The sequence below is a fragment of the Bombina bombina genome, chromosome 2 (genome assembly GCF_027579735.1).
Source record: "Bombina bombina isolate aBomBom1 chromosome 2, aBomBom1.pri, whole genome shotgun sequence".
NCBI classification, from domain to species: Eukaryota; Metazoa; Chordata; class Amphibia; order Anura; family Bombinatoridae; genus Bombina; species Bombina bombina.
This window is the reverse complement of record NC_069500.1, coordinates 471,098,481-471,117,008: the sequence shown is the minus strand read 5'-3', so window position 1 is coordinate 471,117,008 and position 18,528 is coordinate 471,098,481. Positions and strand designations below refer to the sequence as shown.

At 37.2% G+C, this 18,528-nt stretch overlaps 1 protein-coding gene across 1 annotated transcript in view; it reads right to left on the bottom strand.

Moving 5' to 3' along the window:
• Positions 1–345: 345 nt before the first annotated feature.
• Positions 346–18,528, bottom strand: part of TRPV4 (transient receptor potential cation channel subfamily V member 4) — a 305,278-nt gene continuing 287,095 nt past the window's right edge. The window contains exon 16 of the mRNA XM_053702109.1: positions 346–2,059. Within this exon, the coding sequence (XP_053558084.1) occupies positions 1,899–2,059 (161 nt within the window). The 3' untranslated portion in view covers positions 346–1,898. The remainder of the gene's footprint in view (positions 2,060–18,528) is intronic.

Genomic DNA, 18,528 nt, shown 5'->3' with positions numbered 1-18,528 from the left:
GTAGCATTTAGAAGGTTCAAAGAGCATCAGTATTTGCATTCCAAACTTAAAGGGATATGAAATCCAATTTTTTTTCTTTCATGATTCAGTTAGAGCATGCAATTTTAAGTAATTTTCTAATTTACTCCTATTATCAATTTTTCTTCGTTCTCTTGGTATCTTTATTAAAAAAGCAGGAATGCAATCTTAAGAGACGGCCCAATTTTGGTTCAGCACCTTGGTAGCACTTGCTGATTGGTGGCTAAATGTACCCAACATTAACATTAGCATAAATTGTGTTCGCTTACTCAAAAAAAGGAAAATAATATATTTATCCTAAAACATATGTAGGCAGTTCATTTAAGATTGTTTCTTCATTTAAATAACTTTATTAGGAGGGAGAAACAGACATACAGTACAGAGGAAAACAAGCAAAGTAAAATACAAAAGACATTTTTTAATTATAAATGCCCTTTCCAGCTTTTCTGGATAAGGTTGTGTAATAAATTGTTCAGTCCCTACTCTAAATGCCCCCACAAATTTACTCATAAGTGCAAGTTGTTCCCTTTGGGCCCTAATTCTCCACACAATATTTAGAAAAAGTTCATTTTAGTTGCTTTATTTAGGTGTTACCACTTTAATAAAATGCCCAAGCTATCTACAAACCATAGGAAAACTTTAAGATTAATGTTACAACGAGGAAAGCTTTATATTTTGACTTTTATCTCTCAAGGTAAATGTCTCCCTTGAGATTCATTTGCCCATTAGAATGTTTCCACATAATTGATTATAATAGTCAAATACTGAATGTAGCATTTAAACACTTAAATGTTTAAATACAAAATTTAAATATTAATTTGAATATTGATTTCCATAGATTTATTTTGATGTCTATTAGAATCAGCATTCAAATATTAATATTTTGATAGAATCGATATAGGAAAAGTTAAAATTAGTTTGCAAAAAAATTATCAAATGTGCAGATAACACTCAAACAAATTAATACTGTTGCTATAAACAAAATGTACCAAAACATTTGCCCATTCCTAGTTACCAAATGTAATCAACAAAAAGTCATAGACTAATGAATTCCAAGAAAATTACTAGTTTAGTACGGTAGATTTCATTAGTTTCTCTGTACATGCAAACTATCTGCAAGAAGTGTTTTAAAATAGGTCTCTTCACACCTTTCTATATTACGCAATGAGAAAATAATTGACCAAGAGACAGTGGCACAATTTGCACATGTAAAGGATTCTGGGAATATGAGAACAATAGATATGTAGAGTGGGACCTGTACATTTTGGAAAGTGATCCCATTAAATTTTATGTAATTAACAGACAGAACATATTAAAATTCACAGGGATCACTACTAAACATACAGTACATAAATTATCAATATTAAACACTATGCCATAAAACGATACATGGAAAAAGGTCATTCTTTTAATGGTGCTAAAAAAAAAAAACTGTTTATATAATGAGCATGACCTACTTCATAAACTAGGTTATTATATTACATTTTTACAACAATAAATCATTTTGTAGTTAGAAAAAAAACAACAATGCATCAGTTTTCTTCTTTTTGAAGATTTTATAATTTAAAACAGTCTTTGTTGTGACTCTTTTTACCTGAATTATTAAAATGTGTTGAACACTTTTTCTTTGTAAAAATTAAATAAACATAAACATTTTTTTGTTAAAAAGTTTCGTTTTTTTAGTCACTGAGCTGGTCCAGCCATGTAAAAAAAAATGTCTACTTGTGCAAATTTGCAGTGTTCCAGAATTTGATTAGCAGCACAGATGGTGTTTCAGGAGTACTGCTTTGTCCATATAGGTGTGTAAAACGCAGCACTGAAATTGGCCCAGTCGTGACGACAGGACAAAGATTGTATGGCTAAGAAACCTGAAAAACTCTCTAGATGTGAGTTTCATCTTTCTTCCAGTTTTGGGGATATTCTTGTCTTGGATAATGTGCAGCATTTTGTGACATGTGCTCCAAAGGTACGACAACATCATCAGGGTGGTGTGGGTTCTTGTTCAGTTCCACAACTCGGGGTACCACCACCGACCATCGATCTGCAAAATACCAAACAAGTTATGTATGATATGTAAGATCAATGAACATGCATATGTAATATACGTGAATGTGTTCAACTCTTAATATGTTGTGGCTACTATTATCATTTGTTACGATACTAAAACTTAAAGAGACACAAGAGTCATTTTTTTCTTTGTTGCAACTAAAAGTGATGACTTAATGCGCCATTCAACTGTGTTATATTATATTTAGCCAATCATCAGACACTCCAATTTTGAGGGAGCATTAGAGGATTTTTTGGGATCCCATCCTAATTACCATTTATTATTATTATTTATTTACAAAGTGCCAACAGATTCCGCAGCGCTTTCCATGGGTAACAAAGATAAAAGGACAGTACAATATGAGACACAAAACAAAATTTAACAAACAAATACAGGGGGAATTGGGAGTCCTGTTCCTATGGGAACTTACAATCTAAATGGGTAGGGGGTGAGACTCAGGAGGTGGGGACTGTAAAGGTGGGAATGATGTTAGTGTGGAGTTAGATGAGGGCAACTATTAGGCAAGTGGAATTCATTAGTTACTGATTTGGTGATAGGCTTCCCTGAACAAGAAGGTCTTTAGGGAGCGTTTAAAGAAGGAGAGGTTGGGGGAAAGTCTGACAGCTCAAGGAATTGTGTTCCATAGGGTTGGTGCCACACGAGAGAAGTCCTGTAGTCAAGCATGGGAGGAGGTGATGGTAGAAGAGGCAAGGAGTAGATCATTGTTGGATCTTAGGGGACAGGCTGGAGTATATTTGTTGATGAGTGAGGACAGGTGGGGGGGCTGCATTGGTAAGGGCTTTGTAGGTCAGAGTGAGCATTTTTAATTTAATTCTGCTGTGAATGGGGAGCCAGTAAAGGGACTCACAGAGGGGTGCAGCGGATACAGAGTGTTGGGAGAGGTGGATTAGCCTAGCAGAGGCATTTAGGTTGGATTGAAGGGGGGAGAGGTGGGAGAGAGGAAGGCCAGTTAGTAGGCTATTACAGTAGTCAAGCTGTAAAAATTACAAGGGAATGGATTAGCTGTTTAATTTATGCATAGACCACAACTTTTTTGGTTATTCAGGGATTTCGATTCTTTCCTTGCTAGGGTTACTTTTAGGTTGCCTATATTCAGAGGCGTAACAAGAAACCACAGGGCCCAGGTGCAAGAATCTAAGAAGGTCGCCCAACCCACCCCAAAAAAGGTGAATTTGATACATATTTTTTTTTTTTTTAACATTTAACACAAAAAAAAAAATTCAATCTGATTACATGTCTGCAAAAGGAAGTAGAAATAGAGAGGGCACAGCATAGGTACTGCAATAGTCAGTGTGCAAGTTCCCAGGTTCTGCCAAAACCTCAAATCCAACGATAATCCAAAAGAAGGAACAGCACCACAATAATAATGCTTAAGTAGTATTTATTGGGACATCATACAAACACACCACGACGTTTCGGTACTAATAGACCTTAATCATGTGACATAAAACATGACCTAACACCATACATATATACCCCTTGGGGGAGGAGACTTCTACCTATCACAGGTGTATATCTAATATATTAACTTATTCAGATATATACAAAACATGCTCACTGCTCCATCTAGTGGTGAAGAGAGGTCATCACTTCCAATATTTAGTGACCTAAAAAAATGCAAGTACAAAAAATTAAAAACAAATATACGGGTAGTTAACCCATTATAGTTAAATACTAACTCTTAATATGTACAGTGATTGGCTCTTGTGGGAATATACAGATTTCAAGAATATATTTAAATCATAACAAATAATTATAAGTTTTACAGAGTAACCCCCCAGTCAATTTCTTTATTCATCCCTATTGGGATAAAGGATTGCAAAGTGTAGATCCAATATGTTTCCCTACACTTCAACATTCTCTGTCTATCTCCACCCCTTCTTGGTTTTTTAATTTGTTCAATAACTTGGTACCTAAGTTGGGATATGCATATCCCAACTTAGGTACCCAAGTTATTGAACAAATTAAAAAACCAAGAAGGGGTGGAGATAGACAGAGAATGTTGAAGTGTAGGGAAACATATTGGATCTACACTTTACAATCCCTTATCCCAATAGGGATGAATAAAGAAATTGACTGGGGGGTTACTCTGTAAAACTTATAATTATTTGTTATGATTTAAATATATTCTTGAAATCTGTATATTCCCACAAGAGCCAATCACTGTACATATTAAGAGTTAGTATTTAACTATAATGGGTTAACTACCCATATATTTGTTTTTAATTTTTTGTACTTGCATTTTTTTAGGTCACTAAATATTGGAAGTGATGACCTCTCTTCACCACTAGATGGAGCAGTGAGCATGTTTTGTATATATCTGAATAAGTTAATATATTAGATATACACCTGTGATAGGTAGAAGTCTCCTCCCCCAAGGGGTATATATGTATGGTGTTAGGTCATGTTTTATGTCACATGATTAAGGTCTATTAGGACCGAAACGTTGTGGTGTGTTTGTATGATGTCCCAATAAATACTACTTAAGCATTATTATTGTGGTGCTGTTCCTTCTTCTGGATTATCGTTGCAAAAGGAAGTACCCTGTGCCCACAGTCTGTGAGATGGTCTGGCCCCCTATTACTGTATATAGTGACACTGTTTAACCCACCAGTAATGTATATAGTGAGTTAGTGACAGTCTGTAATCTGCCAGTGAGATGGCTGGCTTGACCCTACACATAAACACCAATGGGTAAAACACTAATCCCTGTAGTCAGAGAGAGAGACACTAGTGAAGCATCACGTCACACTCACATGATATCAGTGCAGGCAGTGGCAGGTCAACATTTTTTTATTGAAATTTTTTTTATTATTATTTATTTAAGCTGGGCCCCCACCCTCAGGGGCCCGGTCACAGTTGCGACCTCTGCACCCTCTGCAGTTCTGTCCCTGCCTATATTGAAAATTGAGTATGACTGATAATTTCCTAATGTGTTGACACGCTTATGTTCTGTCTTGGATAGTCATTTTAGTTGTTATATTTATTATATTTTGTAATAAATAGCCTAGTGCCAGATAGCAGATGTCTGGTTTTTCTCTTTTTTTTGTGCTTATTTCATTGATAGTACTACATTCCCCGTGTACTAAGGAAGGTGTAATATAAACATTTTTGAACACCATCCCTTAATTATAAATGAAATATTGTGGTGCAGATCGGCTGGGGTTGCCATGTTCCTTGTTCAGAGCAGAATTGCCTGGAATTTCGGGGCTGGACTGACCTTACTTGGCAGGATCAGACTGATATATTCCAGGAAAGTTTTCCTCTGTGAAAAGCACAACAATAGGACAAGCAACTGAGCAGTTGTTTGGTCCCAGTAGAGCGGTCCTCCCTTTGTGTGTGTATGTATATTACTATATTATTATTATGTTTATTCAAGAAATAATATTTTTTTTTTTAAAATACATGTGTGTGGCACAATTTGTTGCCACCCATATGAAATTATATGAGAAAAATTATATTTGAAGTATATTCCAATTGATATTTTAAAAAAAAATTGGGTAACTAGAAACATGAAATTGTTCAACCATGACTTCCTGTTTCACATATGAGGTAACACATAGGCCAAATTCCCTTAGTCACTCATCACAATGGGTAAGACGAAGGAATATAGCTGTTAAGTGCAGCAAAAGATTGTTGATCTTCACAAAATGAAGAAAATAGCAAAAGCATTGAAAATGCCCATTTTCACCATCAGGGCAATAATTAAGAAGTTCCAGTTAACTGGAAATGTCATCAATGAACCTGGAAGAGGATGCGTGTCTATTTTGTCTCAACGCACTCTTGAAGAGGATAGTTTGAGTGGCCAAAATACCTCCAAAAATCACAGCTGGAGAATTGCAGAAGTTAGTTGTGTCTTGGGGTCAAAAAGTATCCAAAACTACAATCCGATATCACCTACATCACCACAAGTTGTTTTGAAGGGTTTAAAGAAAAAAGCCTATACTCTTATCCAAAAACAAACTCAAGCATCTATAGTTTTCCAGACACTATTGAAACCTCAAATGGGATCAGGTTCTATGGTCAGATGAAATCAAAATAGAGTTTTTTGGCAATAAACACCAGAGGTTGGTTTGGCGAACACAGAGAGGTAGCCATATGGAAAAGTACCTCATGCAAATGGTTAAATATGGTGGTGGCTCTTTAATGTTTTGGGGCGATTTTTCTGCCAGAGGACCTGGACATTTTGTTAGTACACATGGCATCATTGACTCAACAGATATTAAATGAACACCTGACTGCCTCTGCCAGAAAACTTAAAATGGGCCATGGTTGGATCTTTCAGCAAGACAATGATCCAAAACATACATCAAAATCTACACAAAAATGATTTACTGACCACAAAATCAAGTTCCTGCCATGACCTTCCCAATCTCCAGACTTGAACCCTATAGAAAACCTGTGGGGAGAACAGAAGAGAAGAGGCCACCAACAGCAACCTCAAAATTTAAAGGATCTGGAGATTTTTTGTATGGAGGAATGGTCTCAGATACCTTGTCATGTATTCTCCAACCACATCAGGCATTATAGGAGAAGAATTATAGCTGTTATCTTGGAAAAGGGAGGTAGCACAGAGTATTGACTAAAAGGGTGCCACATATACAGTGGGGCAACAAAAGTATTTAGTCAGCCACCAATTGTGCAAGTTCTCCCACTTAAGAAGATGAGAGAGGCCTGTAATTTTCATCATAGCTATACCTCAATTATGAGAGACAAAATGTGGAAACAAATCCAGACAATCACATTGTCTGATTTGGAAAGAATTTATTTGCATATTATGGTGGAAAATAAGTATTTGGTCACCTACAAACAAGCAAGATTTCTGGCTCTCACAGACCTGTATCATCTTCTTTAAGAGGCTCCTCTGTCCTCCACTCATTACCTGTATTAATGGCACCTGTTTGAACTTGTTGTTAGTATAAAAGACACCTGTCCACAACCTCAAACAGTCACACTCCATACTCCACTATGGTGAAGACCAAAGAGCTGTTGAAGGACACCAGAAACAAAATTGTAGACCTGCACCAGGATGGGAAGACTGAATCTGCAATAGGCGAGCAGCTTGGTGTGAAGAAATCAACTGTGGGAGCAATAATTAGAAAATGGAAGACATACAAGACCACTGATAATCTCCCTCGATCTGGGGCTCCATGCAAGATCTCACCCCGTGGGGTCAAAATGATCACAAGAATGGTGAGCAAACATCCCAGAACGGGGGGACCTAGTGAATGACCTGCAGAGAGCTGGGACCAACGTAACAAAGGCTACCATCAGTAACACACTACGCCGCCAGGGACTCAGATCCTGCACTGCTTAAGCCAGTACATGTCCGGGCCCGTCTGAAGAGAATGTCACATGGTCAGATGAAACCAAAGTAGAACTGTTTGGTAGAAACACAACTCGTCGTGTTTGGAGGAGAGAGAATGCTGAGTTGCAACCAAAGAACACCATACCTACTGTGAAGCATGGGGGTGGCAACATCATGCTTTGGGGCTGTTTCTCTGCAAAGGGAACAGGACGACTGATCCGTGTACATGAAAGAATGAATGGGGCCATGTATTGTGAGATTTTGAGTGCAAACCTCCTTCCATCAGCAAGGGCATTGAAGATGAAACATGGCTGGTTCTTTCAGCATGACAATGATCCCAATCACACTGCCTGGGCAATGAAGGAGTGGCTTCGTAAGAAGCATTTCAAGGTCCTGGAGTGGCCTAGCCAGTCTCCAGATCTCAACCCCATAGAAATCCTTTGGAGGGAGTTGAAAGTCCGTGTTGCCCAGCGACATCCCCAAAACATCACTGCTCTAGAGGAGACCTGTATGCAGGAATGGGCCAACATACCAGCAACAGTGTGTGACAACCTTGTGAAAACTTACAGAAAACGTTTGACCTCTGTCATTGCCAACAAAGGATATATAACAAAGTATTGAGATGAACTTTTGATATTGACCAAATACTTATTTTCCACCATAATTTGCAAATAAATTCTTTCCAAATCAGACAATGTGATTGTCTGGATTTGTTTCCACATTTTGTCTCTCATGGTTGAGGTATACCTATGATGAAAATTACAGGCCTCTCTCATCTTCTTAAGTGGGAGAACTTGCACAATTGGTGGCTGACTTTTTTGCCCCACTGTATTTAACAAAGATTTATTTTATTTTTTTAGATAAACTTATGTTGTGTTTGCAATTGTTTAATATCCATGAGAGCAGAGTATTTTGTGGGGTTTTTAAAAAAAAAAAAAAAAAGATCAAAAGGCTAAACAATAAAGAAAATTTTCCACAGCCTTATTTGCTCATATTTACCAAGGGTGCCAATATTAGTGGAAGGCACTGTATCTTTAATTAGTTTTATATTTTAAACAACAAGGAAAAAACAGTAAATCTTTATGAAGCACAATAGTTCATAAAAAAGAAGATTCATAAAGTATTCATATTTGGGATGGGGTTTATTACAAAAGAAAGACAGCTCCCAATATAAAAGTGTCAACATATATGCAAGTTGTTTATCACCCCTAAAAAGATAAATACTATTGTGGCGCACTCGGTTTCTCCTTTTTTTCTTCACGTCTATTTAGCTTCAGTTTGATGAAGAGATGCAATCTATTTAGAGTGGAGACTACAAATTTTTCAAGCTTCATTCTTGGAAAGGTTAGCTTTATGAACAGGTTATATACAACAATTTACTATTGTTACTATTAAACTATATATATATATATATATATATATATATATATATATATCGTTACGCTCCCTTTAGTTCTACTTGGGAAGAACGTATAGTCATTAAGAAAGCAGCATGTAAGACGTTTTCAAACAGGCTTGAGGGGGACTTGAGACTATCAAATACATAATATAGAGTAGTACATAATATAGAGTAGTAAAGTCTTGTTCCATCCTACAAATAGGTTATATGTATTCTCTATGCAAAGTATATACAGCAGTGATGTATTTGTACCTAAACCATGCACAAAACAATTCTCTAAATAGCTCTTCTAATTCTCAGACTTCTATATTCCCTATTTTAAAACAAGAGGATTGTTTAGTGTAAATGCCTTTTTGAGGCCACATATACCAAATAGGACACTTTTTTGTTGGCCAGTCTTCATATGACCATTTTGTAAAAATGACACATTTTCACAACTCAAAAAGTACTGCACTGATTTACTTTACATTTTCAAAGATTAAAGGGACGGAAAACCCCCAAATTTTCTATCATGATTTAGATAGAACATACAATTTTAAACAACTTTCCAATTTGTTTCTATTGTCAAATGTATATAATTATCTTTTTATATCATTGCACTACTACCAGCTGGATGAACATATATAGTTAGCCAATCACAAGAGACAAATGTGAGCAGGCACCAATCAGCAGCTAGCTCCCACTAGTGTAGGATATGTGCGTATTCTTTAGCAACACGGGATACCAAGACAACGAAGCACATTTGAAAATAGAAGTAAATTTTAAAGTGTCTTAAAATTACATGCTCTATCTGAATCCTACAAATGTAATTTTGACTTTCCTATCCCTTTAAAGTAACTCCTAGTCTCATTTAATGTCCCACACTGCAGTCAAATTGTTAATCTATTCAAAAGTTATAAGTATTATAGTAGTGGAAGAGTCTAGGAGCAAAAAAAGCCCAGCCAAAAAGTGGTAGAACACAAACTCAAAACCCCTCTGGAAGCAATAGTAGCATAAGAACTGAGCGTCGGGAGCTTCATAAAATGGGTTTCTATGGTCGGTCAGCTGTACACAAGCCTCACATCTATATGCGCAATGCAAAGTGTCAGTTGAAGTGGTGTAAAGCACGCCACCATTGTAGTCTGGAGCAGTGAAAACGTGTTCGCTGGAGTGATGAATCACGCTTCACTATCTAGCAGTCTGAGGGGAAAATCTGAATGTGGCGAACGCCAGGAGAATGCTACCTATCAGAATGCATCATATACCTTTTAACATTTTAGTGGGGTCTCTCGTGAAAAGGATAGACCCCTCTTAAGATAGAATATTTGTGCAGGATAGTGTAGTGGGGTTTAGGAGAAAAATAATACAAACACCAAAAGCACTATGTTGGGAAAACCTCATCTAAATCCAGGGCCAACATAATGGGGTGTCAGGCATAACTCCAGTAAGGGGTCTTGTGCTTTATAGGGGCCTGGGCCCTTATGGCGCCAGGGCGACATTATAAGAAAGGCAATATCACCTTAATTCACCCCCCTCCTGTAAATTTAATCAGGTGCAGCAGGGCACTTTACACGCTGCATCATACTTTCCTTTGTCGTTTTGCTCTGATCTGATGACATATATATTATTTAACTATTCTTATGTATATACAAAATCTATTAACTAAACTATTCTAATCAATTCAACATGAATAGAGATTTCCTAATGAGATCCCTCAGCGCAGTGAGTCTATCTGCAGTCTTCTTCCTATCTGATTCTGCAACCCGCCTGTCGCATGCGCACTTCAGCACACTGAGTCTATTTGCAACCTTCTTCCTATCGGATTCTATGACCCGTCTGTCGCATGTGCACTTTGTGGTTGCAAAATCTGATGACAGCGGCTCTTTCGGATTTTGCAACCAGTGACGTGTGCACTCAGAAACGATGTAACTGCACGCATGCGCAGATTGTCTGGTCGCATATTTCGATGGGTCGCAGAATCTGTCAGAACACAGGTTCTGACTTTGTCGGCTTATCTTCCTGTCAGGTCAGCTATGCAGACTGCTCAGAACAGTGTGTCCCACTCCTGCTATTAAACATGGAATGGAGGGGGTGTTTAATCTGCTGAGAGAATGAGGGGGAAAGATAACAACAGACTGCCCTTAACCCACTTACTCCAATAAAGTTTGCCCTAAATGACAGTTAATAGTGCTTAGAAATATAGGCTCACACATAGACGCCTTGTGTGATTGGCTCACCCATATGAATTGCTGTTCTTCAACAAAAAATATCTGAAGAATCAAGCAAATTAAATAATAGAAGTGAATTGGAGTGTTGTTTAAAATTGTATTCTCTATCTGAATCAAGAAAGAAAAATCTTCGGTTTCATGTCCCTTTAAATTGTAAAATTATGGGTATTTATAATAAGAATAAAATTAAAAAAAACAGTGAGAGATCAGCTTATCCACCTGTTGATTTAAAGGGAAAGTGTACAGTTACAAATAAATTCTTTAGATTTATTTTGTCATTTGCAATAGCTACTTTTGCCTGATGTATCCCCACCTATACTGAACATTTCAATACTTAAGTATTCGCTAAGGAAAAGCTTAAATACTAATTTTCAGTTGTTCTCTCTCTACGTATACAGACATAGATAACAAAAGGAGGCTTTTTGTGTGTGTATAAAAAGAGACAATGTAAAGAGAATTGATATACCTGGAAGCTCAACCCTTTTTAATGAATTGTGGTTCCAAAAAACCATCTAATTTATAGTCAACAAGAAACCTAAAAGAACAGTTTCCTATTCATATTATAATCTTTAGCTGGTATAACAAGTCACTGGAAACCCATTAAAGGGAATCCAGTTTTACAGTGTACAGTATTTTTTTCTCCTAGACATGTTCCCAATCACTCCATATACAGCGTATAAAATGTTAGCTATAGGAATTGCTTCTTTATTTGTATTTATTTTTTTAGTTATAAATAGATGGTTTTATGCTGCAGCTTTAGCCTATTGAAATGTGTACATTGCTTGCAACAGGTAATTAAAGGGACAGTACACTGTAAAATAGTTTTTATGTTAATGTATTTTCAATGACTTGTTATATCAGCTGCAGAGTATAAAATGTATGAAAAATTGCATTTTCAGGTTTATTTGTGTATATGAAGTAGCTGGTTTTGTGCTTTTAAACCGCAGCCTATTACAATGGGTTGAGCTTCATGTAATATCAGATCACATTATGTTATCACTTTGTGTTCACACAAATGCTTCCTTATCTTATATTTGTCTGGAAAACTAAAGCTCAATACATAGAGCGAATAATGGAAAATTATCATTTTATTACTTAAAGGGACAGTCAACACCAGAATTTTTGTTGTTTAAAAAGAAAGATAATCCCTTTATTACCCATTCCCCAGTTTTACATAACCAACACTGTTATAGAAATACACTTTTTACCTCTGTGATTATCTTGTATCTAAGCCTTTGTAAACTACCCCCTTATTTCAGTTCTTTTGACAGATTTGCATTTTAGCCAATCAGTGCTCACTCCTGGGTAACTTCACGTGCATGAGCTCAATGTTATCTATAAGAAACACATGAACTAATGCCCTCTAGTGGTCAAAATGCATTCAGATTAGAGGCAGTCTTAAAGGTGTAAGAAATTAGCATATGAACCTCCTAGAATGATCTTTCAACTAAGAATACCAAGAGAACAAAGCAAAATTGGTGATAAAAGTAAATTGGAAAGTTGTTTAAAATTACATTCCCTATTTAAATCATGAAAGTTTTTTTTGGACTTGACTGTCCCTTTAACTACACTGCACCCCACCATGAGTTTAATTTCTTCTGCTGGCTGTGTTTACTTAGGCTATTCAATAGCTGAGACTCCAGTATCAAAACTTTCAGTATAGGTTGGGAAACCACAAGCTGAATCAGCTATTTCAAAGGCCAAAACAGGGGTAAAGGAGCTACTTGTAAACAATTTAATACACTCCAGCAGGTAAAATGGATCATTGAGAACAATTTAATTGGGAGAAAATGTTTGGGTGAACGGCCCCTTTAAAGTCAGGGTTTTAAATGCCCTAGTTAATTCTTTGTTGTCATTTCCATCATATTTAAAGAGGTAGATTGTTCTGCTGTTACCCAGTCTGGGCTAAAACAACAATTGACTACTGCATTCTATGTGTAACCTATATGATTGTGTTACTGTGAGTGTGTATGCAAGTATGAGTGTGCGATTTTGTATTTGCGGTACGTCGGATAGTGTATACTCTGAAAAACATTTTTGGCTGCGCTGTATGCGGCACAAGAGAGTTTGGATTTTGTCTTAAACTAAAGGTGGAGACCCTAGGAGCAGCATATGGGGACTAGAGAATAATGGGTCCACTGAGCATCAGCAGCACATGGCGACTGGGTGAGGAAGTGACACACAGAGGAGGCATCCTGCGCTGACAACCTCTCTCCGCCACTTGAGAAAAAGGATGGCATTTTTTAAAATTTAGTTAACTGTTCCTTCTAATGCTTAGTGATTACTAGTGGTCTTTTCCATGTGTTCCTGTGCAGGGAGGGGGGGGGGGCTTGGTCAATAGTTTAGTAAGGGGCCCCAACATTTCTAGTGGTGGCCATGTCTAGAAGACACATAATAAATAAGCCTATGTTGTTTTAAATATATAATCCCAGTCATATATGCTACTTAAACTTCCCTAAATTTAACCAAAATGTGGCCAACAGTTAATAACCTAACCATACTTTGATTTCTAATATGTTATATAAAAAAGGTCAATGGTGGAATTTTCCTCTTGAATTTTTTTTTACAGTGGGTGGTTCTGAACAATCCTTGAGTTTGCTTACTGATGACCTTTGATAAATATTATCTATAATACATCACAAACTTCCCCCTTATACAATTTTCCCTGTTTATTTCATATCGCACTACTTAGTATACTGATCGTTTCAGTATCTTTGTTTAAAGCTTTTTTTTTTTTAAGATTTTAAAGATTTCTTCTTAAAGGGACATCCTAGTGTAAAAATTAAATGTTCAATTTAATTAGAGGGATTATAATTAATAAATTTATTTTTGTTATGAAATAAATTCTCTGTGTGCCTTTATTTCCCTTACTTTATCAGACCATTAATATATGGTCTGATACTATATCTCCCTGTATAAATTTAACTTCATTACTGATTAAGGGTGGCACCGAAATCTATATTATCAGCAATATTTTCCATTCTCTCATACACCCCCATTTATATATTTTTCAATTTCTGAGGATATCAATAGAGGATTCTTTTTGTCCTTTTCTAGTCTGAGATAGAGTGGATTGCTGTAGGAGCGAGTTATTTGCCCCTATTTCTCTTCCCTTTTCCCCCTCTGTATTTTGACTCTTTCCAATATAAAATATGGCATATGTTTTGTCTGATGATTTGTGGGAGGCCGAATTGAAAGATTCTCTTGCCAATGATAATGTAGTGGGAGAGGATAATGATGAGGAGAACATAACGATTTTCAGTGCATTTAGGAGATATAGATACCTCCTAAATCGACAATTGAAAATTAAAGCTGAGAATGCTAGCTTAACTAACTATAAAGAAAAAAAGATTATTCCAAGAGGTTTACGTCTATCATTAGATCCAGGTGCAAATACAAGGGAGGATGAGGAAGGTGATTCCTTTGTAGAGGATTGGAACGATAAATTATCCTCGACCTCCCTTGATTTGATGGAAATGATGATACAAAGAAATATTAGACGACTTGAAAAAGTAAAAAATGAGGCTGAAAAGGCTCTTTTGAAAGTTAACACCTTTGAAAGTGATCTCAATTTTGAGAAACTTAATGCTGAGACAAGTACTAATATTATTAAACTAAAATCGGACATTAAAATGAGGAAATGTAGAAAACTTAGAAGGGATCAGGAGGACTATAAAAATGGAAGGGTCTATGTATATAAGTCCCAAAAGGGGACTTATGACTCAGGGACAGATGCGTCTGACTCTGAGACAGGGCCCTCAAAAAACTCCCCTGGCATAACTTCAAGAGAAGGAAGAGAAGGACTAGAAGAGGCAAAAGGAAAAGATCCATTTGGGAATCCCTCAAAGGAGAAGAGATATCAGACCAGACAGACCAGGGGGAGAGGGGATCATTATGTTATATTATAATATTGATAAATTTGAGGTACTGAAAGATCTACATCTATTTGCTAGGAAAATTGTTTTATCTGTGGTAATGAAAAATAGAAACTCTAACACTTTGGATGCTAATGATCAGCTAGCTTTGAGAGATTTGGAATCTCTATTAGATGATAATGATCAGGAGGGTCCTACTAATGAATCCCAGGACAATCCTGCTATTTACCAAAAACCCATTTTTAGGTCCAAATCCTCATACATGCCTTCCCTTTCTTTAGTGCCATCTGTCAATCTCTTTGTGAAGAAAATGGAAAAGGAAATTGACACGATGATTCCTTTTAAGACAGATGATAATTTGAAACCCAGAGAGAGGAAAGCTTTGAGGGAACTGTCTGGAGCCAGGGGGTTGGTGATCAAACCGGCCGATAAGGGCGGAAATTTAGTCCTTTTGGATGAACAGCTTTATGTAAATGAAGCAAAACGCCAATTGAACGACAAGAACCAATATGTAAGGTTGGATCACAACCCCCTGGCACAGATACAGAATTCTCTTTTTAAACTTCTAAATGAAGCAAGATGTAGGGGAACCATAGATCAAAAAGAGTTTAAGTTCCTGGTCTCTGATTTCCCTGTAATGCCTGTTTTCTATATTCTCCCGAAATTACATAAGAACTTGAAGTGTCCCCCAGGAAGGCCTATCGTGTCAGGGATTGGCAGTGTCACTGAGAAAGCTGGGGAATATGTAGATAAATACTTACGTCCATTCCTTTTATCTTTAACATCATATGTTAAGGACACAGCGGATCTTTTGAGGAAACTTGATGGAGTGGTAGTAAATGATAATACACTGCTAGCTTCTCTAGATGTAGAGGGGCTATACTCCTCTATTCCTCATGATATTGGACTTCAGGCAATAAGGAAATTTTTGGAAACAAAAGGTCCCCTGTTCTCAGAACATTCTGAGTTTGTTATTTCTCTACTTAGATTTGTCCTTCAGAATAATGTATTTACGTTTGACGGACAGATCTATAAACAGATACGGGGAACAGCTATGGGGGCAGTGTGTGCCCCCACCTACGCCTGCCTCCATTTGGGGGCTTGGGAGTCAGATATATTTGAACGACACAGTGACACCTTTAATAATAAGGTGTTAATGTGGGTAAGATATGTGGATGATGTTCTTGTCCTATGGGATGGGAGTGTAGAAGAATTTCATGATTTTGTTCATGAACTTAACCATAATGACAGGAACATCATCCTCACATCAGAGACAAACAAGACCGAACTAAACTTTCTCGATATTACTATTAAGAAGGAAGGTTTGAAGATCGTGACAGAAAATTTCAGGAAAAAGAATGCCACTAACAGCATCTTACATGCTGATAGTGGTCATCCTGTCCATCTGATTAAGGGTATTCCGTATGGACAGTTCCTCCGGCTTAGGAGAAACTGTTCATCACTAACAAAATTTGATACACATGCTGCCTTAATGAAAGAAAGATTTCTCAAAAGAGGATATTCCAATAAATGTCTTAAAAAAGCTTTGTGGAAGGCACGAAAGACTCCTAGAGACCACCTGCTGTATAACAAAAAATCAAAGCCCAAAGAGACGCAAATTAGATTTATCACTAAGTTTAATAACCAATGGTCCAATATTAGATCAGCACTAGCTAATAACTGGCACATACTTACTTTGGATGACAAGGTTAGAGATTCTATTGGTGAAAAACCACTACTAACAGCTAGAAAAGCACTAAGTTTGAGAGATCACTTGGTTCAGAGTCAATTTGTGAGAGGGCCCTCTAATGCTGATTGGCTAAGAAGGGACAAGGGAATAAAAGGTAGCTATCCATGTGGGCACTGTGTGTACTGTGCCCACATGGATAGCACCAAACAGTTCTTCACTTCATGTGATAAGGTTTTTGACATTAAATTCTTCTTCAACTGCAAATCTGAAGGGGTAATCTATCTTCTTCGCTGCTCGTGCCCGGTCTTTTACGTTGGAAAAACCAAAAGGTTAGTAAAGGACCGGGTACAGGAACATCGGGACGATATCCTTCATGAAAATGACACAAATGTGGCAAGACATTTTGGCATGTTCCATAATGGAAGTGTAGAATCTTTGAAATTTACTATAATAGACAAAGGGATAACTAATGGTAGAGGTGGCAATAATGACAAAGTTCTATTACAGAAAGAAACAAAATGGATCTATAAACTTAATACTAGATACCCAGTAGGACTTAATGATAAATTGGAGTATGCTAGTTTTTTATAGTCAGTGGACTCTCCCACTTTCAGACAAGACATGTGCTATATTCGTAAGGTGTCATCATTTTTTGTTGTGGTAATAAGTGTTAGAAAGCTGAGGAATTAGGCTTTTTCTTTCCCTAGGATTTTAGTGTATAACTAGAATCTTCACAACTTCACACATAAGGTTTTTGTATTTTGATAATATGCATAATCCAAACTGGAATATGGTTACTTATGTGAATACACCGTTAATTAATTAATTACCCCAGGTGGGGGAAGCACACCTGAGGAATGTCAGGTGAGCTTTATCTTAAGAGGAAATCCGGTAAGGATCCATTCAAGCCCTGATGAACCCCTGTGAAACACACTGGATGTGGGGGTGAAACGATCGTTGGTTTGTGTTTTTAACACTGAAGTGTTTTATTCAGGAGCAGGTCGACTAACTCCTGTTTACAAGAACTGTCTAAGGTTCTAAGGTCTATGGGACACGCATAGCCTTTTATACCTTTCTACTGCCTGCACTTTATCTGCATACCTGTTTTTATGTGCTGACTACAAGGAAACATGCTGCTAAAAAACATATGGTCTGTGCTACTATAAGGACTGCTTGGTGTTTAATCTGTTATCCTGTGAAGCGAATACAGGACTTGGAAAACAGGCACCTGTGGAGTCTAAGTGAATGCACGTAAGCTAAGAGCGAGAGGAACATACACATTGCATCCATCTGAGCAAGTTTGCGTATATCCTGGCGTACGCTCCGATGCTTCTGATCTATCAGCCTAGGGAAAGCCTGGTTCTTTCTCGGTGCGGCGGATGCCGGTACAGCTGATCACTACTACACACGGAAAGCGCACTTTACCTACAAGTCCGATTGGAGGAGCTTGCAAGCTATACCACTCCCCCCCCCAGTGACATCAGACGCCACAGAGAGAGCGGTCTGCTTTTTTGAAAATCTCCTGGGACACAGAGCCGGTTTGTTTCACTGCTGCATGCCCTATCCTGGCAAGTGATTTAAATCTTACTTTTTGGAACATATTACAGTAAGAACTAATACGTTTACTTTACCTTTTGCATGAAGGATTGTTTGTTCACTTTGCATTTTCCTGGACCGAGTGCAGTATCTAACTGTGTTTCCTCCTTGCTTCTGAGAGAGACTTTTTTCAGCTGTTTCTCTTTTCCATTATGTTTTGACACACTGCCTTAGACATGCTATAACTACTATTAGGATATGTGCATATATGTTCTAGCTTAGGTCTATATACAATCTAGCAACCTGATTTATGTGTGTCTTAGACATTATTAGATTTAGCAGCATACGTATGCTTTACAGATATCCTGCAGGCATTTGTTACCTTAGACGTAAGGTGTTTGTATATATATGGTGTTTACCTTATTTT